Below are 27,303 nucleotides of genomic sequence, written 5' to 3'. Positions count from 1 at the left end.
CTATTGTCTGTGTCTATGAGTTTTGTTTTGAATAATATAGTTAATTTTATAAAAAGCATGTTCTCTATGCTAATATCTGGTGTTTATTATTGTTCATTTTGAATAAATAATTTTTAGAATTTCTGTTTTAATTTTTCATATGGTGACAACGAATAAATATTACCTACATGAAACAAAGCATGCCAGGATCTTCCATAATTTTTAAGAATACAAAAGGACGCTGAGACCAAAAGGTTTGTGCATCACTGGCAGATAGCATAGAGCCAATTCAGGCATCTACAGAGCAGCTTCTAAAATCACCTTTTAAAAACCTGTGCGTGCAGTTGTCATACCTATAACACCAATTCTCCAAATCAGTGCCAGAGCACAGGTGAATATTGAGAAAGTGGGTTGTGTTACTAAGTGCTGCAGAGTATGTAACAATAGGGACAATAATGCTTTTAAAGTTTTTCTTGGCATTCCATGTCTGGCAGCAAGACGATTGTGTTTGCAACTCTATACATACAAACAAACGCTGGAATGAAAATCACAAAAGTCCTCTTAACTACAAGGCTTGGGATCCGCGTCAGGGAAACCCTGCAATGGGCACAGAGAAAAGAAGGGGAAATGCAATTCTGAGCTGGCACGGATGTACAGGCTGCCTGTGGGCATTTGTGAAACTCACACCTCAAAGCGTTCAGCTCTGGTCACCACATTGAGACAAAGAGCCTTGCGAGACTTCTCGAGTATGGCCTTGGAGCTCAAACTACTACATAAAGTGAGGGGAGTGGGAGACCACGTCCTTCTCCCTCAACACAAACTGCTACACCCAAGCAAAGGGTAGGTGAGAAAAACAAACTGTGCCCTGACAAAAGCTCAAAGCATAAAAACTTGTCTACTTTGACACAGACTCTATGTTTTAAAAAGCCTTCCCTGAGAACATTCATACAGTTGGAACGTCTAATTTACATTACCTACATGGTCCCAGGAAAACTAACCAAAGAACTTAATTTAAATACCACTAAGGTATTTGTGAATAAAAATTATTTATTGAGAGAGGCACATTCTTCTCTAGGCCACACAGGATTTCCACAGATTAAAAAAGAAAAAAATATCTTAAGAAATAAGAGCTCAAATACAAAATTATATAACCTACGAATGACAAGTCACCATTAACGGAATTCAAGAAAATCAACAATTTGGACTCTCGAACCACAAGAACTTCAATATTAGAATTATTAGTTAGTGACTATTCAAAAATATACTTTAAGTGATTTAGACCTAAAAAGAAGAGATTGAAAACATGAGGAAGGCCCAATACATTTTCAGAACACCTTAGCAGATACAGGGAAAAGATCAAACAGAATGTCTAGAAGTAAAGAGTTATTGCAATAAAACAAAATTCTTGATAAATGTGTTAAACAGATAAAATAGCATATTAAAAAAATAGAAAAGTAGTATAAACCAAGAAATACAGCTTAAAAAGTTATCTGGAGCACAATATGGAAAGATAGAAATGGATATGAAGAATGAATAAGAGATAATGGAAATCAGAACAAGAAGCTGCAACATAAGTTTATTAAGATTTCCAGAAAAAAAATGGTAGAAAGAATAGGGTAAACACCATATTTGAAGTGATATTGTAAAAAGAATTCTCCAGAATAAATAACAAACATGAAACTTTAGATTCGGGAAGTATGACAAATACACAAAGAAGGATGAAAAGAACTCAAGAACTAGGCATTTTGGATGGATGAAAGGAAGGAAAGAATGACAGAAGGAAGGAAAGGAGGAAGGAGGGAGGAAGGAAGGGAGGGAGGGAGAGAGGAAGGAAGGAAGGAAAGAAGGGAAGGTGATGACAGGCAGGCACGTAAGAAAGAAGGGAAGGCGGGAGGGGGGAAGGACATTGATCATAGTGGGTGCACAGAACAAGGAGTTTAAAAAAGATCTTAAATCCAGATGGATTACATTAAAAAGAGTTCAGACTGATAGCTGAATTCTCAAGAGCAACAATGGATGCCAGAAGACACATAAACTAGATCTACGATGTACTGAAACAAAACAATGATGTATCTAGAATCCTGGGATTCTGTATTCACTTAAAATACCTTTCACAAATGAGAGTGAAATAAAACCATTTTCAGACTAACAAAAACTTAAAAGTCTTCCACCAGCGGACTTTACTAAAGGAAATTCTAATAAATATGACTTCAGTTAAGAGGAGAGTCTGATCGGAAAGATCTGGGTTTTAAGAAAGAATGAAGAACTAATAAAATTGTAAATATGTGTATAAATGTAAATAAGCATTGACTACAAAAAACCATAATATCTATGAGTTTTAAAAATAAAATAATTTTTTTAAAAATGGTGATAGCCTACAATCAGGTCAGGGTACATGAAGTGTTTTAAGGACCATATAATCCTGAGAGAAGAAAAAAAGATTAACTTTAGACTTTGATATGTTATATATTCATGTTTAAATTTCTAGGGTACATGTATGTCCCCAGCCTCACTTGCTGAGTTCTCATCCTCTAATCGAAAGTGGAAATGTTGAAATTCTTCTTAGCTTGAGGCTTTTTACTGTATCATCTCTACAACTCTCCCACCACGTGATATTTTCCAGTTACACACCACGCAGACACTGTGGTTTCTTGATTCATCAAATATTGATCAATTAACTTACTGTTGATTGATGACTATTAATGTTCTAGTACATGTCTTCAGTGTACATAGGATTCTGTTAGGTATATGCCTAAGAATGGGATTAAAAATGGTCACGGATTATACTTATGCCAGTTTTAGTGGATACTTCCCAAAGTTCTCTAACATGCTTACAGCAAATTTACATTCTCTTCTGAAGTGTAAGAGTCCCGTTTTTCCCATCACTTGACAATGTCAGACATTTCTTTGTAATTTTATCACCCTCAATGGTAGAAATCTCCTTGTCATATGAACATGCATTTCTCTTATTACTAATGAGGTTGACACTTTTCCCTAGTTTTTAATTCACTCGATGTATTTTCTTCTAAAAAATGGCTATTAGAGTCTTTTGCCCTATTTAGCATGTCTACTTGCTTTTTTTGTTTCTTACTCAAGGATTTATAAAAGTTGTCTTTATACTCGAGGTTCTAATACTTTGTTGGTTATCTGTGTTGCAAATGTATACATACAGTTTATCTGTGTATATCACCTATGTCTTAAAATCAATAATGTCTTACAATTGGAATTTACCACATTTTTTTTCTCTTTAGTGGTAAGTAAAATAATAGTCTTAAAATCAGTGACAATGAAGGCACCTTAAAATCCATGAAATATGGTATGTTCTCTGTGATAGAAGATTGGTTTTATTCTCCATTGTCATTATCATCTTCTGATACACAGAAATTTTAAGTATTAATATAGTTAAACTCATCAAGCATTTCCTTTATGGTTAGCACTTTTGTGTGTTTTTTAAGAAATCTGTCTCTACCTCAAAAATATAAAATTATTTTTCCATATTTTATTTTCTAAATTAAAAAAATTTTTAAACCATTGTGATTCAACTCCATGTGAATAATTAATTATCTTAATATCATGTGCCTCCTCTCCCAGTGTTCTGCCTCATTTATCAATTTCCCAAATATGTACAATGGCTTATTTATTTATTATATACAATATCTTACTTATTTTTTATTATATATGATATCTTAATATCTGATAGGGCAGATTCCCTCTCCACATTCTTCATTAATGTCCGGCCAATTCTAAGGCCTATGCTCTTCCATACAACATTTAGAATCAGCCTGTCAATTTTCCTCCCTAACTTCCATTAGAATTTCATTGAGTTATGTCTTTTTTATTGAATGGCAGATGGCTCGATAATTTTCTCCATGTGTCTTATGTATGTTATTAGAATTGTATTTTTCCACATATTTAATATAATTTTTGAATTAAATGTCTCACTGCTAATTGCTGGTATATAAAATGTAATTGGTTATTGAATATGATTTGATACCTAACCCCCTGATTCTCCTGTAAATTTTAATAATTTAATTGCATAGTCTCTGTTTTTTAAAATGTAGACAATCAAAACATCCACTTCATGTTAAGGCCTAAAATTTCCAATGCATTGTTGATTGGAAATAGTGATAATAGAATCCACTTCTTGTTTCTGATTTTAAAAGGGATGCTCTTAATGCTTTGCTATTTTTTAAAAAGATACTTATTTTTGTTTGTTTTTTTTGTAAATCTCTTTAATTAACCCAGTTCATCCCTACATAGTCCTATTTGTCATGAGCTTTTATCATGAATGTGTTTTTGAATTATATGAAACACATTTTCTTTATCTGTTGTGATAATCATATGGTTTTTATCTTTAATTAGGTTACATAGTTACATGTTAAGATTTTCTAATGTTAAACTACCCCTGCATTTCTGGAATAAATCTCAAATAAGATAACCCTACTTGGTTATTTTAAAAATACATTGAGAGATAATATCTACTAATGTTTGATTTAGAATTCTTTCTTTTTGTTCCTGAGTGAAATATCTTATTATTTTTCTTTCTTACACTGTCTTCTTTAAGATTTGGTAAGAAATGTATTGGCTTTTATCCACCCTTTTCTATTCTTTAAAATAGTTTGTACAGGGGGAGAACGAGCAGCGAGCTGGAGCGCGGAGCGTGAGTGAGGGAGCCCAGCCGCCTGCCCGCCCGCCCGCCGCCGCCTCCCCTCCGCAAGCAGGAGCCCGGGCCGGGGCCCGGCACGCTGCCCCAGCCCCTCCCTCGTCGTCAGGCCGCGAGGGCAGCGCGCGCGAGCTAGGGGGAGGGAGAGCGAGCGGGCGCCGGGAGGAGGCGGCCGGACCGAGCGAGCGCCCGCGCGTGTGGCGTGAGGGGAAGCCGCTGCCCGCCCCCTTCGCCTTCCCTTCTCTCCCCCTCCCCGCTCCCCCCCCAACCGCGGAGCAGCACCATGTCGGCGCCGGCGGCCAAAGTCAGTAAAAAGGAGCTCAACTCCAACCACGACGGGGCCGACGAGACCTCAGAAAAAGAACAGCAAGAAGCAATTGAACATATTGATGAAGTACAAAATGAAATAGACAGACTTAATGAACAAGCCAGTGAGGAGATTTTGAAAGTAGAACAGAAATATAACAAACTCCGCCAACCATTTTTTCAGAAGAGGTCCGAATTGATCGCCAAAATCCCAAATTTTTGGGTAACAACATTTGTCAACCATCCACAAGTGTCTGCACTGCTTGGGGAAGAAGACGAAGAAGCGCTGCATTATTTGACAAGAGTTGAAGTGACAGAATTTGAAGATATAAAATCAGGTTACAGAATAGATTTTTATTTTGATGAAAATCCTTACTTCGAAAATAAAGTTCTCTCCAAAGAATTTCATCTGAATGAGAGTGGTGATCCATCTTCAAAGTCCACTGAAATCAAATGGAAATCTGGAAAGGATTTGACGAAACGTTCAAGTCAAACACAGAATAAAGCCAGCAGGAAGAGACAGCATGAGGAACCAGAGAGCTTCTTTACCTGGTTTACTGACCATTCTGATGCAGGCGCAGATGAGTTAGGAGAAGTCATCAAAGATGATATTTGGCCAAATCCGCTACAGTACTACTTGGTTCCTGACATGGACGATGAAGAAGGGGAAGGAGAAGAAGATGATGATGATGATGAAGAAGAAGAAGGGTTGGAAGATATTGATGAAGAAGGGGATGAGGATGAAGGTGAAGAAGATGAAGATGATGATGAGGGGGAGGAAGGAGAGGAAGATGAAGGAGAAGATGACTAATGGAACATTGATGGATTCCAACCTTTTTTAATTTTCTCCAGTCCCTGGGAGCAAGTTGCAGTCTTTTTTTTTTTCCTCTTGTGCTCAGTCGCCCTGTTTTTGAGGTCTCTTTTCTCTCCTTTACACCATGGTTCTCACCTTATTTGGGGGGAAATAATTTCAGCAGAATACATTGGGAAAAGAATCTCTGCCCCTTTCTGTTCCAAATTCATTTTTATCCCTTCCTGTCGCAACAAAAACTTTATGGAATCAACACCACCGTGCTCTGTGGGAAAAAAGAAAAACCTTCTGCTCCCTTAGCTCTGCTGGAAGCTGGAGGGTGCTAGGCCCCTGTGTAGTAGTGCATAGAATTCTAGCTTTTTTCCTCCTTTCTCTGTATATTGGGCTCAGAGATTACACTGTGTCTCTATGTGAATATGGACAGTTAGCATTTACCAACATGTACCTGTCTACTTTCTCTTGTTTAAAAAAAGAAAAAAAACAAAAAAAAATGGGGTTATAGAAGGTCAGCAAAGGGTGGGTTTGAGATGTTTGGGTGGGTTAAGTGGGCATTTTGACAACATGGCTTCTCCTTTGGCATGTTTAATTGTGATGTTTAACGGACATCCTTGCAGTTTAAGATGACACTTTTAAAATAAAATTCTCTCCTAATGATGACTTGAGCCCTGCCACTCGATGGGAGAATCAGCAGAAGCTGTAGGATCTTATTCGGAATTGACATCCTCTATTGTAATTTTGTTCCTCTTTATTTTTAAATTTTCTTTTTGTTTCACTGGAAAGGAAAGATGATGCTCAGTTTTAAACGTTAAAAGTGTACAAGTTGCTTTGTTACAATAAAACTAAATGTGTACACAAAAAAAAAAAAAAAAAAAAAAAAAAAAAAAAAATAGTTTGTACAATATCAGAATGATCTGTTATATGTAATTTTAGTAGAAATCATCTGTAAATCATCAGGCTTGGTATTTTCTTAGAAAGATTTTTGAAAATTGATTCAATTTTTTAAATTGTTAGTGGATAATACAGACTATTTTTTGGTCTAGTCTCTCAGCTAGAAATGGCCAACTATAATTAATAGTGTTTATTAGCATAGCTCCAGTTTGTTGTTCTTTATATATATTTATATATCATAATTCAATTTTATATTTTTTAATCTAATCCCAAACACTTCACCAGTTCTTACAACTATAGAGCCAGAATTGATGACGCCACAATCGGAAGATTTGAGAACACCATGTTTCTTTATCTCTTCTATGTAAGTAATTAGAGGAGTAATTAGGTATTAGAAAGTATCTGTTTTTGTATGGCTACTGTAATAAATTATCACAAATTTAGTGGCTTGAAACACCAAATTTATTATCTTCCAATTCTCTACATTAGAAGTTTGACCAGAGCTCACTGGCTAAACTCAAGGTGTCAGTTACATCGCTCCCTTAGCGCGTTCAGAAGGGAGCGTCCATGTCTGAACGCTCTAAGGGAGAATCCTTTTCCTTGCCTTTTCCAGGTTCTAAAGCCAATGTTACTTGGGGACCCCTTCCTCCATCTTCAAAACTAGTAGTCACAAGTTGAATCCTTCTTGCATCATATCCCTCTGTGCCTTTTCAGCAATCACATCTCACCTGACTCTCAGCTCGTCCACTTTTAAGGACCCTATGATTACATTGTGCATAAAAGGACGGCCCAGATAATCTCCCTAGTTTAAGATCAGTTGATTGGGAACTTTAATTTCATCTGCAATCTTCATTCCCCTGTGCTATGTAACCTATATAATCATATTCCCAGGCTCCAGGGATTAGGACAAGGACACCTTTGGGAACCATTATTCCACCTGCTATAAGGAAGTAAGGCAACTTCACTAGCAATACCAGTAAATAGTTGCCACCTATATCCAGAATTATAGTTTATTTCTCCTGAAATATAAGGTTACTATCATATATCCTGGTTCATTCAACAAAGATTTTAAAAGCTTCGAATGAAACTATGACACAATTCTAGTAGGCTATTGATTACAAAATAAATCTCAATTTCAGGAATGTTAAAAGGTGAACACATATGTTTTAAAATTAATATTTTGTTGATGAAAACATTTAATGGCATTTTTAAATTAAAGTTTATTGGGGTTACAATGGTTAGTAAAGTTACATAGGTTTCAAGTGTACAATTCTGTAATCAAGAACCCTATGATTTAATAGCATTTTTTAAATTCCAGTATTTATATACCTACCAACCAATCTACCAAACTATATACCTAACTAAAACAACACGAAAATGTGTGATTTGGGGGTGTTAAAACAACTTTTACATTTTACCCTCTAAATCGCTTTTCAAACATAACCTTAATAAATATGCATGAGGTATGATCAATAAATACGGTGAATGTTTAAATAAAAATTTATCACAGTATGTGAGGAAGATGTTAAGAAAATTTGCCTTCATTGGCTGGTGTTAACTTTTGTCTATTAGCTTTTTTCTGTTACTGCATGTGAGGTGATCACTAGCTTAGGGTTAAGAAAATTCTTGGGTTGGGTTTGAGAGAATTCCTCCTTCTGTCTCCCCTTCCTGGCAGGGGAGATATGAGATGATGTTGCTCTCTGTCTGTTTCGCCTCTGTTTCAGCAGATGAAGTGAAGAAGTAGCTAAGTTATATCAGGATGAAGTGACAGGCACATTGCCACGTTCTGGAAGACCTTGGGCCGATGGTCCCAGGCGAGAACAGTAGGTATTGTTTTCACCAGACAGTTAAGGCAACGTTCTTATCATTAACTGCCGAACCCTCCCGGAACTGGCTATTCCTTGAGAGGGGAGGCTGGAACACAAAACTTGGCTCTGGGGTGCATCTAAAGAAATATATAAGACAGACCTCAGGTGGTATATGGATTGATTGATTGCTGTTTCAAGAGATTGCTATTCAGAACATTTGCTGTTTCAGGACTGCTTTTCAGGATTGGATTGTTTCAGAGTAAGAGATTGGAACTTGCCTCAATGGACAGTAAAGACTTCTTTTGTTGGCAAGTTGTCATCATTCTAGTATCTTGTATGCAGCTTGCAGCATCAAAAGACTTCCTAACTTACAACAACAGCAACAGCAACAGCAATAGCAGCAACATTCTGGGGAACTAGCAAGCAGCAGTGGGAGATGCCTGAGTTTCTCTCAGCTGAAGACCTGGCAAAGTTTTAATTCCTTACTGTTCTAGTGTTATTCCTATGGTTTGGTGAACTTTCAGCACCTACTGTAATAGTTGCTATCCCATAGAGTTTATTACCGCTTTTAGATACTCCTTATTGATTTTATTTGTATATTTAGCCAAGTGATTCTTTAATCAATAGTAAAAATATGTTAAGACCTCTTAAACTTATATGCATGTATACTTCTTTGACATGACATTGTTATCAATGTATATAGTTTAATCTGAGCCACCTTTACTTTCTGTCATTAGCACATTCTTTTAAGTGCCTTTGTCTTTTGTTATTACATATTGCTAAATAAATTGATTAGATATTGCTAATTTAATCAATTAGCCCCTCTCAGGCATGTTCTCCTCTTTCTTTTCTCCACTCGTCATTACATAGTAAAAGACACATTGTCCCTCAAAATACTCCCCCTCGCTTTGAACACACTTATCCTATCATTCTTGCCACTTTCTGAAGCAGTTTTGTAAGTCCTCTTTAGTGAGCGTCTTTAGTTGCACTGTCGTGGCTGCCTCAATGTCCCGAATCAATTCAAAACATTTACCTTTCATGGTTGTTTTGACTTTGGGGAAAAGCCAAATGTTGCATGGTGCTAGATCCGGTGAATAAGGCGGATGAGCACACACCATGATGTTTTCATTCGACAGAAATTACCATACCAGAAGCAATGTGTGACACGGAGCCTTTCTGTTGTGTTCACATAATATGATGAATGCTGCTGCCGAGTGCCATCTAAAGGAAAGGCAGGGATCTTCAATATGGGAAGCAGCACATCCAACCTTAGTAACAGTGTGACAAGTTTCAGCTTATTCAGTATAGTCAGTCAGGTGTGAGCTATGGTTGAGAGAAGGTGTGTTTTAAAGTGTGCTATAAATCATCCTCCATCATGACAATGCTCCGTGTCACACATCGCTTCTGGTACATGGCAATTTCTGTTAAATAAAAACATTACGGTGTGTCTTCATCCACCTTATTTACTGGATCTGGAACCATGCAACTTCTTGCTCTTCCCTAAAGTCAAAATGATTCGGGACATCAAGGCAGCCACAACAGTGCAACTAAAGACACTCACAAAAGAGGACTTCTAGAACTGCTTCAAAAAGTGGCAAGAACGATGGGATAAGTGTGTTCAAAGTGAGGGGGAGTATTTTGAGGGGGATTAATGACAATGTGTCCTTTACTATAATTAATTATTTTAATTTAAACATTCACTGTATTGTTTGATCACATCTCATATAACATCAATTGAAGCATTTATTTATAATATCCAATAACATTGCTGTAGCCCAACTCTTTTAAAATGCACTTATCTTTCATCTGCATATAATGACAATATTTCTTCCTCTTTTCCAATGTGGATGCCTTTCATTTCTTTTTCTTGCCTGACTACTGTGGCTAGAAGTTCCAGTACTATGTTGAATAAAAGTGATGAAAGTCAGAATGGCAATCATCAATAAATCAACAAACAACAAGTATTAGCAATGATGTGGAGAAAAGGGAACCCTCGTGCACTGTTGGTGGGATTGCAGATGGATGCAGCCACTATGGAAAATAATATGGAAGTACCTCAAAAAATTAAAAATGGAACTACCTCATGACCCAGCAATTCCACTCCTGGGTATCTATCCAAAGAAATCCAAAACACTAATTCAAAAAACTATATGCACCTCTACGTTTATTGCAATACTATTCATAATAGCCAAGATATGGAAACAACCAAACTGCCCATAGATAGATGATTAGATAAAGAAACTATGGTACCTTTATACAATGGAGTATTACTCGGATATAAAAAAGAATGAAATCTTACCATTTCCAACAACATGGATGGACCTTGAGAATATTATGCTAAGTGAAATAAGTCAGACTGAGAAAGTCGAATACCATATGATCTCACGTATATGTGGAATCTAAAGAACAGAATAAATGAGCAAACAAAACAGAAATAGACTTAGAGATATAGAAAAAAAACTTTTGGTTGCTAGATGGGATGGAGAAAGGGGTGGGGGAGAAGGTGAAGGGATTAGAAAGAGCAAACTGGTAGACACAATATAGTCATGGGGATATGAAATACAGTATGAGGAATATAATCAATAATGTAAAGATTATGTAAGGTGTCAGATGGGCACTAGCCTTATCAAGGGGATCACTTCTTAGACTGTAGATGCATGACCAGTGAGTGATATATATGTATATGGTCACGGTAGGTGGAATATAGCATAAGGAGGATAGTCAATGGTATTGTAACAGTTATATAAGATGTCAGAGAAGTAGTAGCTTGGGGGAGGGAGGTTATTACTTTATGAGGGGTGTAAACGTCTAACTATTATGTTGCTTTGTACACCTGAAACTAATAATAAATAAATAAATAAATAAATAAATAAATAAATAAATAAATAAAATTCACTTATCTTTTACATCAGGAAATGAGCAAAATATCTTATTGTTTCAAAGTTAAAAAGGTGGCAAATAAAAGAATCTCCAAGTTTATATTTGCCATTTGTTCGCATTTTAATTTATATAATTTTATTCTGCAACTTCATTCAAAGATATTTTTCTCACCTTCAGTATTCTAATTATATTGTCCTATATTATACAAATGCATCATGTTATAAAGGAAAGCTGAGTCTCATTAATTGCAGTCAGAAGACCTGAGGCAGAGGCCAGCACCACCATTTACTAACAGTGATGGTAGGCAAATTTGTAACCTCTCTGCAGGAAATAACAGGATGTGATTAAAAACTAGTGCATACTGAGTGTCAATTAAAAACTAGCTGCCTTGCAAGTGTCAGAGTTTCACAACATTCTTTGAACTTGATACTATAGCCTCTATTTTAAGTGTGAGAAATCTAAACTTCCAAGGTGTTAAATAATGTGCCCATATTCACATAGGTAACAGCAGAGCTCCGATTTAAATCTAGGTGTCTGACTTGACAATCCATGTTCTGTTCTATTTCAGAGTTTTCTTGATCTATAAAAGTAATGATAATAAAATTTGAGAGTTCAGAATTTCAAGGAATTAAATGAGATAATATCCATGAAAGTGTGGCTCAAATTACAACGCATAAATCTTACCATTGCTTTTAAAATACAGGTATTCCTATAGGGAACATAGACAATAATATTGTAATAACTATATCTGGTGCCAGATGGGTACTAGACTAATCACTTTGTAAGGTATATAAATGTCTAATCACTATGTTGTACATCTGAAACTAATATAATATTGTATGCCAACTATAATTGAAAAATAAAAAAAATTTTTCAAGACATAATATATATACACAATGGAACATTATTTAGCCATGAGAAAGAAGGATATCCTGTCATTTGCAACAACATAGATGGATCTTGAGCACATTATGCTAAGTAATACAAGTCAGAGAGAGAAAGACAAGTACTATATGATATCATTTATATATAGAATCCAAAAAAAAAAATATCAAACATGTTAAAAGAAAAAGGAGAGCAAGAATAAAATGGTAATTACTAGAGGATGGGGGTGCAAGGGGATAAGATTGATGATTTCAGGGTACAAACTTATAATGATCACTAAATAAGCCATGGAGATCTAATGTACGGTATATTGAATATAGATAATAATATTGTACTAATAAGGATGTATAAATGTATCAAAGTAAAACACTGTGCACCTTAAATTTACACAATGTTATTTGTCAAATTTATCCAATGAAAAATTCTCTTCTTAATAAAAACAGTATAAAAATAAATAAAACACAGGCATTCCTCTCCATTTATAATTCAAGTTAATAATTTATATTCAAAGTTTTTAACTGCTGTCCTTCTTCTCTCACTATACCCAGGAGAGTATGGAAAATGATCATGTTAAACTTACCATTCAGGACCATGTTATCCAAACTAATAAATGCTAAATTCACTTCTTTCCTTTTTCCTTCCTCTTTCAGTATTTTCATTATAGTATCCAAAATGAAATGGGCTGACTTCACGTCAGCAATAGATAAAAGAGGAAAGAAGGTACACACTGACTTAAGAAAAGCATCTAACAAAAATATAATCCATAGTATTTCATGAGGAGATTAAAAAATGTGTGTCCATAAACATTTTATTGATATAAGCCCTTAATCTCTTTTGGTTTATTATACTAGAGATTGAGAGTTGTTAAGATGGCCATTAAGCTATACATGCTTATTTAATTTTGGAACGAGTCACAGAGCAGGATACCAGCACTCTCTTAATAATAGTGGAAACTATTAACATTGCCCCATACCCTTTTTTACTTATAAATGCATATATGAGTGGCAGGGAAGATCTATGCCTTAGTCTGCAAGTGACAGAAATAAACACCTTAAATTGGCTTAAGTAATAAGGATATTTATTGGCTCACTCATTCAGAAGCCCAGATGTTAGACTAGGCTCAAGGTTGGAGGACCAGTGATTCAACAAAGTCATAAAGAGAAAGGCATCTTTCATCTCTCCATCCTGCTGTGTTTGAGTTCAGATTCATCTGAAGGTTGGTTTCCTTTGTGATTATAGCAATCAGAGTTGCAGCCTTCCTTGTTTACGTCCAGTGGGGACATATACGAACAAGCTTCCGCCATGAAAGATGTTCCTTTCTTTAGCTTAATGAGGCAAACAGGTGACAGGTCACATGTCCCAAACATGCAGTGCCATTTGCTGACTGGCTGAGACCTGAGGTCTAGAAATGATCCCCTGAACAGGCCTAGACCAATCAAGCCCCATCGCTAGAGGAGTGTCCTTTCCTACATGGCATTGCGGCTACACCATGTGGAAGCACGGAAAGTGGGGTAGCAACTGCCATGCCTTTTTCTCACAGATGTTTTTATAAATCCTATCAGTGTATACATCTCTAGGCATAAGAATGTTTAGCGTAACAAGATTTTTTGTGGGGGCAGGGATTGGGATGAAGAGATTACTCTTCTGATTTGGTTGTTATAGGCTTTCATTTTCTCCCTCCTGAAGAAATATTTCAGATTTTTATTCTGCTCTAGACTCAACAGGAGAAAGATGCTTGTCTCATATTTGGGCTGAGAAAAAGAACTGCCATAAGATACAGAGGGGAAAACTAGGGTTTAGTGATACCGACAGTGAGCCTGAAAATCTAGGCGCTCAGAAATCCAGAGAGATCTCAGGCAGGGCTTTGCACTTTCCACATCCTGCACTCTAGTAAGCTCGTAATGGGCAGGACTGACAGAGCTGGGGACTGACTACACGACTTCCCTGCCAAACCGGACATACTCTGATCCTCCAAACACACCAAGATCCTTCATGATTCCAATGTGCTTTAAACCAGAAAACAAGTTTCACAGATAATATATATCACAAATATAATGCTATTTTCAACCAGCAGATTTAGCAAGATGTGAAATAGTCATCATCAAAAAGACACTGATTCCCCTCACGATAGGACTTGCTTCCTTCGTGGTGAGTCCATATTAGAAAGAGGCCTAATTAAGGAAGACATTGCCTACCGGCGGATTTCTCTGACATGCTCCAATGAGGCGAATTGATCTGTCTATTTAAAGAGGTTTGGGGGGCAACAGAGATGTTTAAGTGGAGGAAAAGGTCATTATTTCAAGACAAGCTTTATTGGTAATCACAAGCTTCCCTGGTTAGATTAAAACTACAGCAAGATTTAATTTCTGGAGATTGAGGCAAGAAGAGAAGAAAACTGCAGGCAGCAGGAAAGTGCATTAACATTACGAAGATCATCCCTAAACCCAGTCATTTTTTCCTTAGGGGTCCAACTCTTCTTATGTTTAAAATCTCTTCTCAACCAAACATCCTCAGCTTTATTCTATTTTCCACTTATGTACCTCAGATTTTAATCGTCTGAGGAGGCTGATGAGAACTTAAGTTAACGGAACCTGCTGGAATTTTTAAAAAAAATACCTATAACCCTTTATTCTGTTTTTACCCCTTTTTATTGTTCATCTTACAAAGAACAAATGAACTTTATATATGTCAAAAACCAGATTATGACTCTTAAATATGCCTTACCAATAGTACCTCATAATCTACCATTATATGATTTAAAACTACATATATAACTGTATATAGATATAAACTATATAAACTATATAGCTATATATATATACAAAGGGTGCCAAAAAAAGTATGCACATTTTAAGAAAGGAAAAAACTATTAAAATTGTAATACAACAAATGACGCTAGCATTCATTTGATTAACGTCATCTTTTGAGGGAACGTCCTACTACAAATTGCTACTGTAATTCAACTTCAAAAAGTAATACATAGATAACATCTCTTAAAAAGTGTACATGTTTTTGGTACCCCCAGTATATTTGGATAGGTAAATTTATATAGGAGCATTTTTATTAGCATATATTGGTCATTCTTTTGTAATTAAGAACTGTGGTTTCGTGGATTCTGTTGGCTATATGGTTATGCCTTAGGGATTTTAGATATCCAGGACAAAATATAGAAAATTTGCTACTTTATGTACAGAAAATCATCATTAGTTATGCAAGTTAGATGGGCTTTCTTTGACTGCAAAGAACTTCAAGCATATATAATTTAAAAACAAATCTGTTAGCCTAAAATAGGTCAATCATACTGTTATTAATACATTTTTTTTGTTTTACCAATAATAATAGAATTGTATTGAATTCGTGTATATCTCTGGGAGAATAACAAAAGGAACTCATGATAGTCTTAAATCATTGTTTAAAATTTTCTCCAATATATAGTGTATACATGTCTTTACGTCATTTCATTAATAACTGAAGTATCGGCAAATGATTAAACATATAGGTTGAAAATATATATCTCTGATATTCTAGAAACATTCCATTAAAAGCAGCACTCTACATAATTTCCTATATTTAAACAGATAATGTGTGCAAGATCCCCAGAACTCCTCAGAAGTGTAAAAATTTTATATACACTTACCAACAGTATCACATGGTTCATCTTTGTGTACACAGAAATCTTTCCTAGAAAGAAAAATAGAAAATTAAAGTACAAATAAACTTTTCCACAAACAATAAACATTTTGTGACTCATTTTTAATAGTTATATGAATAACTGAACCACAACCTTTATCTCCAAGAATTTAATAAAACTGAAGATCAGACTAATTTATAGTTCTAAGAAAATGTAGAATATTTAAAATTTTGATACATTTTCCCCTGATATAATCCTGCATGTTGTCCTATTTCACAGAGTATTTCAAAAATAAAATTCCATCTTGTTTTGAATTTTATAGTATTTCATTTTTTAATTACCAAAAAAACAGTCATGTGTTGAGACATGTCTTTCTGTTTGAAAAATATTGTAAGATCTCTACTTCACATGACACACAAATGAGTTCCAGATTGAAGATTTAAATGTAAGAAATACAATCTAAAACAACATTTTCTATTAGAAGACTGGCAAAAATTTTAAAAGACTGACAATAATCACTTTCATTAGGGCATGCAGAAATTAGTATGTTTACCTAGGTGGGATCTAGTCATGAATAATATTCTATAATTTCTTATTTGACTACTATATCTTGGGGAAAGTGTTCCCTGACAAATTACGAACTTTAGAGGCAAACTGTATGAAAGCAAAACTTTTTATCTACATTTTCCTTGCGAGGTAACCTTAGGCAACTTAACCTTCTTGTACCTCAGTCATCTCACCTACAAAATAGAATAATGACACCTGTCTAGCACAGAGATGTATTGTACAGGGTACATAATTTAAAACATATAAAACATTTAAAATATGTTTTGTATGTGGTTGAATGTGTTAGCACATACAAGACATTTAAAACAAAGCCAGGCACATAGTAAGCTCTCAAAAGTTAGCTGATGTTTTCATTGTTTGTTGCTGCTGCTGCTGCTGCTCCTGCACCATAACTGAAGCAGTTTCCTATCGATGAGCATTTAGGTTTTACAGAAATTTATTGTTACATACAATGCCACAATTAGTCTTTTTGTGTGTGAGAGGGAGAAATGAAAAAGAAAATTCTTTTTTGAAAAAAAATTCTCTGTTATAGCCATCTGAATATCATTTCTAAATGAAAACTAACTTTAAAAATTAAGTGCTACACTCCTGTCAAGGTCACCAATGACACCAACACTGATAATTACAATGGTTTTCAATTATGTTTTGCTTCGCTCATCAGCAGCATTTGTGATTTAATATCAATGCATAGTCCAGTAAATGTTCCATGCATGTTTAAATGTATATTCTCTAATTGTTTAGAGCAGCTCTACACACATCCATTAGACCTAACTATAACAAGCTCTGATATACAATTGCTCAATAGAATGAGAATTTTGTAACTTGTTTTTACATCTGTTACTGAGGAAGAGTTGTTAAAATTCTATATGGTTATAATATGTTGATGATTCCTTATAATTCTGCTAATTTTTGCTTTGTTTATGTTGAAGATTAGTTATCTCTAAATTTTTATAATTCATTTTGAATTATTGTTTTTTATTATTGTGTAAACACCCCACTTATCCCTTTTAATGTTTTCTTTGTTAGTCAATTGTCTGATGTTAACAAATATTATTAGTAATACATTAATATTTGCTTGGCATATCTTTTTTCCTTTGTTTTACTTTCAACTTTCATTTTTCTAAGTTTCTTACACCTATCAGATGGTTAAACAGTAAAACCTCATTATATAATATCTATAAGTGAATTTAATACTTTATTATGGATATACACGTATTTGGATTTTTCTGTTATCTCTGATTTTATTTACCAAGTTAATTATCTACTTTTTTCTTCTTTATTTTTCTCATTCTTCCCACCTAGTTTTATTTTCCTTTCTCTTTTTTCTGGTACTGTTTTGAAAAGTAACACGAGACCATGTTCAATTTATGGTTACTTTTACATTTTAAAGCACACTGAGTTAAGTTCCCTATGGCTGCTGTAAGAAATTCCACACTGTTAGTGTCTTAATACGAATTCATTATCTTACAGTCTCAAAGTCAGAAGTCTGAAATGGAGTTCCCTGGGATAAAATGAAGGCGTCATCACTATTGTGTTCCTACTGGAAACTCTAGGTGGGAATCCATTTCCTTGCCTTTTCCATTTTCTCGAGGCTGCCTGGATTTCTTGACTCATGGTACCTTTCCATCCAAGTTGGCAACTGCATAGCTTTGACCTCTGCTGCCATCGTCACATCTCCTTTTCTGACTGTCTTGCTTCCCTCTTTCCCTCTACCCTGGGATTACATTAGGCCGCCTGCTCTGGAAACCTTAACATAATCACATCTGCAAAGTCCCTTTGCCACAGAAGATAACACAGCCACGGGTTCTGCAGATCAGAACATGGACATTAGTCTGCTGACCACATTCATTTGAAATGGCTCAAGTTAAAACTTGTCTTCAGTCTTCTCCTGAAAAATTTGAGCACATCAAATTCTTGAAATCCAATTTCTTCCTTCAGTTTCTTTTAAAAAGGAAATGTTCTGGAAACTTTAATGAACTACATAATCAGATTGTCCATCAGCATTTGGGGGGGTCTTAATATTTATGTCTTTTGCTGTAAAAAAAATCATTTTTCTGAAAGTTCATGTCAAAATTAGAAAGAAAAGTCTAGATAAGTGAAGGAAGACACACTGAAATTGTATCCCATAAAAGGTAACCACTCAAGCTCCCCTACCCTAAACTCCTAAGTTAAACTAGGGGACGACATCCCCTTCAATATTCAAGATACAAAACTGAAACCCTTATAAATATGGGCAAAACAAGACGGCTCTTAACTGGAATACTTGCTCCCACAGTTGTAATCAAGGGTTTTCAAAAGGCTGAGGGATTCCTTGACAGCCACTAAGGCAAATTCTAACTATCACCAATCCCTCGTATCTTTCCTCTGGGAAACCACCTTCAAATACATCATATATTCTGGCCACCAGCTCCTAATCCCAGAATTTGCCTCCCCCCACCCAGCATCAACTCAACTCCACTTTTCAGAGATCTTAATTGGATGATATAGGAAGAGAATGTAAATGTCCCTGGATCATCCAAACCCAGTGATTAAGATTTCTAGAGTTTCCTTCTTCACTGTCTTTCTTTTTTGCTTTTCGACCCCCCCCCCCATCCCTACATTGTTTTTCTTGATGCCTGGTTCTTCAATTCTTCCTTTGATTCTCGGTACTACACAAAATCTTCTTCAGCTATCAAAAAAAAAAAAATCCAAAAGATAACTCTTCTGGTGCTCAACTTGGGCAAAGTTGATCTCTGTGTCTCAAAACACCAATGATACAGGAAAATATACCCCGCTATGAATAAGTAACATAATCATAATCTGACTATACACGTAATTAGAGGTAAAGAAGAATGGAAAAGGTTTGCTGACATTTTTTTCACAAGTAAATGGCTAGACACATTTAGCCTTTCTCTGCCTCACAAGATAACAGAAATCAAATACATGATGGAACACCATGCCTAGTTGTACAGGTTGTATACTGCTTAATTCTAGGGGTACATTTACATATACAATGACGTAAAGGGCCCCCTCTACTGTTGTGTCACATACAACCTACCTATCCAATTGGATGAGGTAGGATTCATTAAGCGTCTCTAATACACTAAGCACTGCATAAGGGGAAGGATACCAAGGTAAATAAAACAGGCTTCTCCTCTGAAGGCAAAGAACAGGATGAACACCATCACCTCTATAAAGTGATAAGGACCCCAGGAAGAAGCCTGGGGAATTGTATTAAATAATGGGTAGTTCTATTTTGCAATCACCTTTGCCACCAATGGAGAAAGAAACACTCAAAACAGATGATATTGAATAATCTCGTAATGCAAAAAATTAAAGAACCACATAAAATCAAATCTTCACCTTAGGGCCAAGAATCACTGAGTGTAAAGTATATTCAGATGTAAGGGGAAAGGGATTTTATGTGCCTTTTCTAAACGTAAAATACATCATATCATAGTGCATAAGGCTGCAACATGACTATTTGATTTACATAATGTGAAACAAGGGACTTCATCTGTAACTAAACAACATGGTAAAACTATGACAAATGCACTGCTTATTGTCAAGGGCACTTAGAGTCCTTCACACAGCCAATTTCTGTTCACTTAGCAAACAAATGAATAAAGCACATTATTTCAAAAAACACGAGGTCTTTTATCCAAAAGCATTAGAAGAACCTCTCAGTGCAACTGAAGAATAAATTGTCAGCAGCATTTCAAAACCTCAGATCAGACTAGAATTCTAAATCTTCACCTTCTTTCCAGAGGACCAAAATAATATATTCTTAATTTCATAGTATTCAGAGATTTATTAGGGGGCTGGACGGTTTGTTTGCCTCGACCTGTGATCATGTGGATTCAAATTCTCTCATTTTTGGCTCATGTGGGCTCAGTGAGCCTGAAGTCTACATCACAGAGTTTCATTATGTGAGTTTATGGAAATAATACTGTTAGACTTTGGCAGGGGGGAAGGCCAATAAATTCTGCTTAAGTTCTGATTTATATTGAAAAAAATGAAATGTAGCCTTTAATTTCCAAGAATGAAGATGCATCTGAGAATAAGTCTCATTGTAGAGTTTTATAGTGTCCTGGGATATACCTATAAATGACTCATTCAAATATTATTCTATGATTTGTATTAAATTAATATATTCCTGACATTTCTATATTTTATTAAATTTTCTGTCTTACTTGCCAAAGCATTACTTTGAAACTAATTTTCAGAAGTACTGTACATAAACCAAAAGCATTTCAGTAAATAGGAAAGGCGAAACTATCACTAATGAAATGAAATTCTAAATTAAAGAGTGTTTTCATAATTTCAAAGAGTGTTCTCCACAATTTCAAACAGAAATGTGAAAATTACACCGAGAAATCATAGAGTTGATGGTTGGGATAATATGTGTTGTGTTTTTTGTTACTATGAGCCCACAAGCACTAGGTCAGCTTGAAACTATTTGCTTCATTGTATCACACCAAACAATTTAACAAATATATTACTGCAGATAGGTTTGGATTTATACAAACGTTATTCATTTTAGTTGAAACCAAAATTAGCCGAGCTAAAATTCCCTCCTTCTAATGTGCTCACTTAACATACAACATTCAATGTTGTATGTTGTATGTTGTAAGATGAACGTTCATTAGAAACTAGGCTTACTACAAGTTTAGCTTGTCAAATATGGATAAGAATAAGAAATCCATGGAGATTAAAATCTTTATTTTATTTTTCAGAACTTCCTTGCAAGGCTGAAGATCTGATCACCTTTATTTATGTTTATACTAACACAAAAACCTTATTCTTCTTTAATTACTCAAATCACTCATTTAGACTTTTCTGATCAAATGGTGCTAAGCCACTTAACAATAAAACATTTCCTTTGTGGGCTGATTTTCACTGCAATGAAAACAATGATATGGAGAAACAGCGACCATCCCCACAAACCTTAGCTCCACAGGTGAGTGAAGGGAGAATTATTTGTCAGAATCTATCAAATTTATATGTGTATAGCCTTTGACAGATTTTTTTTTCTATTTTCAGCCACAGATTTTTATTTCCATTGCTTTCCAAAAATACAGAAGCAATCTGTTAAGTCCTACACATGAGGCTGAAAAAAATTGAAGTCAACATTTCTGCTAAAGGATTGAGGAAGTGTACAAAGATTTTTTTTTCCCAGTAAACATGAAGTGGTTTAGCAAAACTGTAGTAAGTTTTACCCTCAAAGAAAGGCTTTTCCATTGGTTTTGAGCAGAAGTGCTGTTCAGATAGTGAAGCTTTGGTTTTTTTATCCAAAACTAAAAGATATATTCGAAATAACAATGCCTTAGTTTATCTTATCTTTGAAAAGTATAATTTGAGCATACAAAGTACATATTTAGTTCTGTGGTAGTAGTTCAAGTTTTGAAACTCTGAGGATGAATAATTATTTTATCAATTGATCTAATCCAGCAGTTTGAGACTATAAAATACCGATTATTATGTGTTTTGCTGGAGAATATTATCTAGAATAGTCTCACAAATCCCAGATAGTATCACCTTCAGTTCATTCTTTTAATATATTACCCTAGCTTACAACTAAACATGCAGTTTAATTACATTTTATGAGCATTTGACAATAAGGAAGAAGACATTTCTAAACACAAGAGCAAGTACTACTTAAAGACCCTAAATAAATACTAGCATGTTTATAACCATATATAGATAAAGATGTTGATATGTTTTTCTCTAAATGTGAAAAATCAGAAAGTTCAACAAATATCAAGTAGTTATATGAATAAGGATACTTATATGCATTAAAATAATATCTGCTCCTCCCTCCAAATGATATAGACCAATAAGTCTATCAGTTTCCTATTGCTGCTGTAACAAATTACCACAAAACTTAGTGACTTAAAGCAAGAGAAATGTATTATCTTATAGTTCCAGAGATCTGAAGCCAAATGCTATAGTTCTTCCTGGGATGAATTCAGGGTCATCAGGGCTGCATTCTCCCAAAAGGCTCAAAGGTAGAATCTGTTTTCTCCAGCTTCCAGACTGCCTGCATTCTTTGGCTTGTGGCCCCTTCCTCCATCTTCCAAACCAGCAGCATTAGCATCATCCATTGTCTCTGACTCTGACCTTCCACTCCCTTTTCCATCTTTTAGGATTCCTTTGATTATACTGGTCCCATCCAGATAACCTGGTATAATCTCCCCATCTCAACATCCTTAATCATATCTTCAAAGTCCCTTTTACCATATAAGGGAACATATTCCCAGGGTCTAGGGATTCAGGTGTGGACATCTTTGGGGCACATTATCTTGCTTGCCACAATGAATGACATGAAAAGATTTGCAAGACATAGTGTAAAGTGGAAAAAACAAAAAACAAATAGAGCAAACAGTGTATCACATGACATGATGTCCTCTACAATGCATACCAACTGAACAGTGGTTACCTTTGGGCAACTTGTACCATGAGAACATGTTCATGCATTATTTGGGGGTGGCGGGGGAGAGAATTATGCTACAGTGTTTCCTAAAGAACTATTTCCTAAGGTTGTATTTAAAATAGATTTTTAAGGGAAAATATGTATTATAAAACAGCATATAAAATGGGGACTTCAACTTCATGGATAATATTCTGTTTTCTACATAGAAGGGTGAACAGATAGTTGTTAATTTTATTATTCCTTATATTTTCTTTATATGAAATACATCACACAACTCTTTTTAAAGAGAATACCTTTTACACTGCTATTGAAGGCTAGCAACAAGAGAACTAATGATGAATAGTTAGTTAAAAGCATTGCTTTTAAAGCTTTATAATAGAAGAGAAAATATTGGATGCAGGAGATTCTTTTTTCAGTTTTAAAGAGAAAAATGGTATTGGAATTAAGGAACAGAATTAATGTGGAAATACTGGTGGAGCAAGACAAAACTTGCATATGGAGTATGACCCCAATATTATAAATATATGTATTTAGTTCCACAAACACATAAGATATAAAACTGTAGAAATACACTTAAAATAGTTACCTATAATTATTTCTAGGTAGTAGAATCACAAACTAATATTTTATCTTTATTCTTGCCTTTCTCAAATTTTTATAATAAATGGATTACATTTTTAATATAAGAAAAATATAAATTAGTAGTTAAATTATGATTATCAACCTCTTTAGTCTCAGAAGCAATAACCTACTACTATGAGGAGAAGGAAGACAGATTTTGTCAATCGAGAAATAAATATATAAAAACAATTCATGATTAAAGCATGCAGGAAATCTAATTTCTCTGTATCAGAGTGGTGGTCAATGCAGGTTAGAAGTACAAATTAACCATATGCAATAACTTATGTGATCGTAAGTAATACTATGGATTGTATACAGCATTATAAACTTTTTTCAGAAATATATTTAGAAATATATTATACTATATATGTTAGCAGCTATATAATACTACATAGTATTATACTATACCATAATAGATTTAAGAATCTTGTCATGCAAAATTATTACAAAATATAACTTCATATAAAAAATAAAAAAATAAGGTCTATACATTCCCTAGTAATCCTAATCATCTTCATTAAAAGCAATATTTGCTGCTCTATTATTTTTACAGAAGAAATTCTTTAAAAAATGTTTGGTTAAGTAAACTTTAACATTTGCTAAACTTATTCAAACAAGAAAGTGCTTAAAGTCATACACCAGATAAATTTTAGTATAAGTCAATTTCTTAGAGGAAGCCCAAAATTAAGAGACTGACAATGGCCTGTACATTTAATTACATGATCTTTCCAAATCTACCCTGTCACTCTGAAATATTAAAGACCTCTACCATAGAAAAGATACATGTTTTCGAAATATATTTTAACAATCCTAACAATATAATTTTAAAAGAATTAAACATATTTTAAATAAATCTGTGAAAATTTAGCAGAGGATTGAGAAAATTATGAGATAAAGGAATTAAATCTTAGTTACTTGCTAAAAAACTTGAAATGGACTCCCATCTTTATTTTGCCTATTATCTTACAAAACACTGACATTTTTTATAAAGCTATTAAGTGTGATATTGGCTATAGATTATGTGCATGTAAATACCCTTTCATAGATTAATAAAGTACGCTTAAGAATTCATTAAGAATTTTTGTTGATAGGGCTTTTTTCCCCATACATAAGATATATCACCTAATGAAAATGAAAATATCATTTAATAAAAAGACAATGGTCTTTGGACTCACTTTTTTTCTGACGGATAGTGAGTCATTGATCTTAACATTGTTTCCCCTGTTTGTAATGTATCTCTTTTCTCCAGCCAATTCAAAATTTCTTTTCTGTATCTTTAATTTTTATCACTTTTTCTAGGATATATCTAGGTCTATAAGTTGTTGAAATTTTTGCCATTACATTCAAAATAATTGGTCTTACACCATTCAAATAATTGGTCTTACCCATTCTCATTCTCTCCTTAGAGAATCCAATTACAATCTAACATCAAAGCTATCTCAGGGTTGGTTTCTATTGACTACTTTTCCTTGACGATGCTTCACAATTTCAGGTTTCTCTGCTTGGCTAATTTTTATTATGGTTTAAACATTGTGGATAATATATTATGGAGATTAGTACGCTTCTGTTACCTTCGTCTGAAGAGTACAAACTCTTGTTTTGGGAGGCAGCTCAGTTACTGGCTGATGGCTCAGTTTGAGTTTATTCTTTGGTTGGGAGAATCTATCAGAAGCTCAAGATTATTCCCACAGCTTTGTAAATTGGTGGGACTCAGCCTCCAAACGCTGTCCCCCCTAAAGATCCTATGGGGACGAGGTTTCAGGATTTGTTAGGGAAGATCAAGGGCAGGCATTTCCCTGGATCATGATCCCTAGTATGAAGGCACGACCTGTCTGTTTTCTCAGCTAAAAGTCAGGAGTAATAATCAGGTATTCACAAGGTTGCTCCACTCCTGTGGCCTGAATCTGCTCACTTCCTAGTATCTTTTTAACATCTAAACTCCATAGCAACAGCACCTGTTAATTCTCGGCAGTTTACATCTATGTGTATTCAGACCAGCCTTTCAAAGTTCTCCCAGATGATGTGCACATGGGCTTCTGGCACCTTTCCCTGCCTGCATCGAGCCCTCACCTCTGGGGCCCTCAGCAGGACCACCATACTCCACCGAGATTCCGCTTGCCGACCAAACATTGCCCTCAGGAAACACACTGCTTGACTGAGGGGCTCCATTAATCATTCTTCCTTCTTTCAGAGTTGCAGTCTTGCATTGCTCATTCTCCAATGACTGAAACCATTAGCCAAATAAGTATTTTCCAGTTTTACGGTTGTTTATTACAAAAAGTCCAATACCAGGTACACCTGACTGTATAAGTCCAACTGTGTTCTTACATAGAGATGTTTTCACCTTGATGATTTATAATTAGGATAGCTTTTATGTAATTCAGCAACAAGATGCTGTAATGTATTCAATACACTCATTACAGAAAATCATGTTTAAATGTTACTGTGTGTTATGGGATGTGAAATGTCAACACCATTGGTACTAAAATTAAATTGCTAGTGAACAATTAATTATCATTCATTTTTACTAGCTCTACAAGATACATTTATCAATAATTACTAAAAGAGTGCTCATATGCAGTATATTGTTGCTCATTATCTCATTTTCTTATATATATATATATATATATATACACATAACACTTTATTACAAATGCTTGTGATAATACAGACATTCATAATGCAGCTCAAACTTCATTCACTTGAAACGTTTTTCTCAGATGGAACCAGAACGTTTGTCAGGTCCTGAATTGGGTTACTTTATATGGTGATGACTGAAAAAGATAACACTGTGGGTTCATAATTTCGAAGTTCCACCAAAATTCACCATAGTTTTCACTTATCATCATCAATGGCTATATCTTTACATTAAAAATTGAGGGTAAATTATTCTTTTAAACAATAACTAATCAACTGTTTTGTCCATATGCCATCCAATAAATGGCAGTTCAAAAATTGGTTATTATGAATTGAGGCAAATGACTAACATCATTATGCCAAAAGTTTTCTGGAACACAAAATCTGGACTTCTGGAATAAAAGCACTGTAAGAGGGATTAAGAGGATTAACAGCATGGCCATTTAATTGGCTTTGGAAAATTTACCTTGTTATAAGTATAGCTGCATCCACAAAAGTCATGTCCTCTCCCCAGCTTGTCGACATTTCTAAATGTATATCATTCTTTTTGCCAAATTCTTCATGTTGCCACTTACAAAAGCTTTCTAGCATTTTCTCTCCATGGTGCCCAATATATAGATCTGCCTACAAAAGAAGATATTTCATTTCAAGGCCAATTATTCTCAGATATACAAAAACACTAAAACCTGAGGGAACTTCCTGAATTACTAAACCCAATGCTGGCCATGACATGAATTAGAACCTGGAAGATATTCAGGATTAATTTAGCCTGAGCTAAAAACCCGAAAACTTTGTGAAGGTACAATAATTACAAAATTTGTTCAATGTTACTCAGGAAAAGGAGAGAGGTGCAATGGAATATTGAGAATGTGGAACTTTTAGACTTAACTCATTAGTTCTATAATTTATGAACAAAGGTTTTACAAAGTGCCATTTAAGCAGCATGCTAGAATGATGTCACAGAATATTCTTCACTTCAAATGAATTACAAATAAGAAAAGGCTTTAGAAGCACATCATGTTTACAAAAGAAAACAAAACTGTCATTAAATATGACTTCTTAAAATTACTTTTAGAAAGTTAAGGTTTGTGGCCAGGATCCTTGGAAACTCAGAACATTGCATTTTTGGAATAAAATGGAGGCATTAACCAAAACTAAAGACCAGTTTATGTATATGCTAAGTGACTCCGTGGACATTTCTGGATTTTAAGTCAG

The 27,303-nt window shown here is 34.8% G+C and overlaps 2 protein-coding genes across 2 annotated transcripts in view; one reads left to right on the top strand and one right to left on the bottom strand.

The window, feature by feature from the left end:
• The window catches only part of ADAMTS19 (ADAM metallopeptidase with thrombospondin type 1 motif 19), a gene marked incomplete at its 5' end in the record, with an annotated part of 238,706 nt that overhangs the window by 147,539 nt on the left and 63,864 nt on the right, over nucleotides 1-27,303 (bottom strand). The window contains 2 exons of the mRNA XM_081036202.1: nucleotides 15,858-15,901; nucleotides 26,555-26,712. Coding sequence (XP_080892328.1) covers nucleotides 15,858-15,901; nucleotides 26,555-26,712 — 202 coding nt within the window. The remainder of the gene's footprint in view (nucleotides 1-15,857; nucleotides 15,902-26,554; nucleotides 26,713-27,303) is intronic.
• LOC308491420 (protein SET-like) lies at nucleotides 4,612-6,606 on the top strand. Its single transcript, XM_081035000.1, has one exon. The coding sequence runs from the start codon at nucleotides 4,926-4,928 to the stop codon at nucleotides 5,757-5,759; it is 834 nt and encodes a 277-aa protein (XP_080891126.1). The 5' UTR covers nucleotides 4,612-4,925; the 3' UTR covers nucleotides 5,760-6,606.

This window comes from Rhinolophus hipposideros (assembly GCF_964194185.1).
Source record: "Rhinolophus hipposideros genome assembly, chromosome: 23".
Classification (NCBI taxonomy): Eukaryota; Metazoa; Chordata; class Mammalia; order Chiroptera; family Rhinolophidae; genus Rhinolophus; species Rhinolophus hipposideros.
The sequence above is the reverse complement of the archived record's forward strand: the minus strand, read 5'-3'. Positions and strand labels throughout refer to the sequence as shown.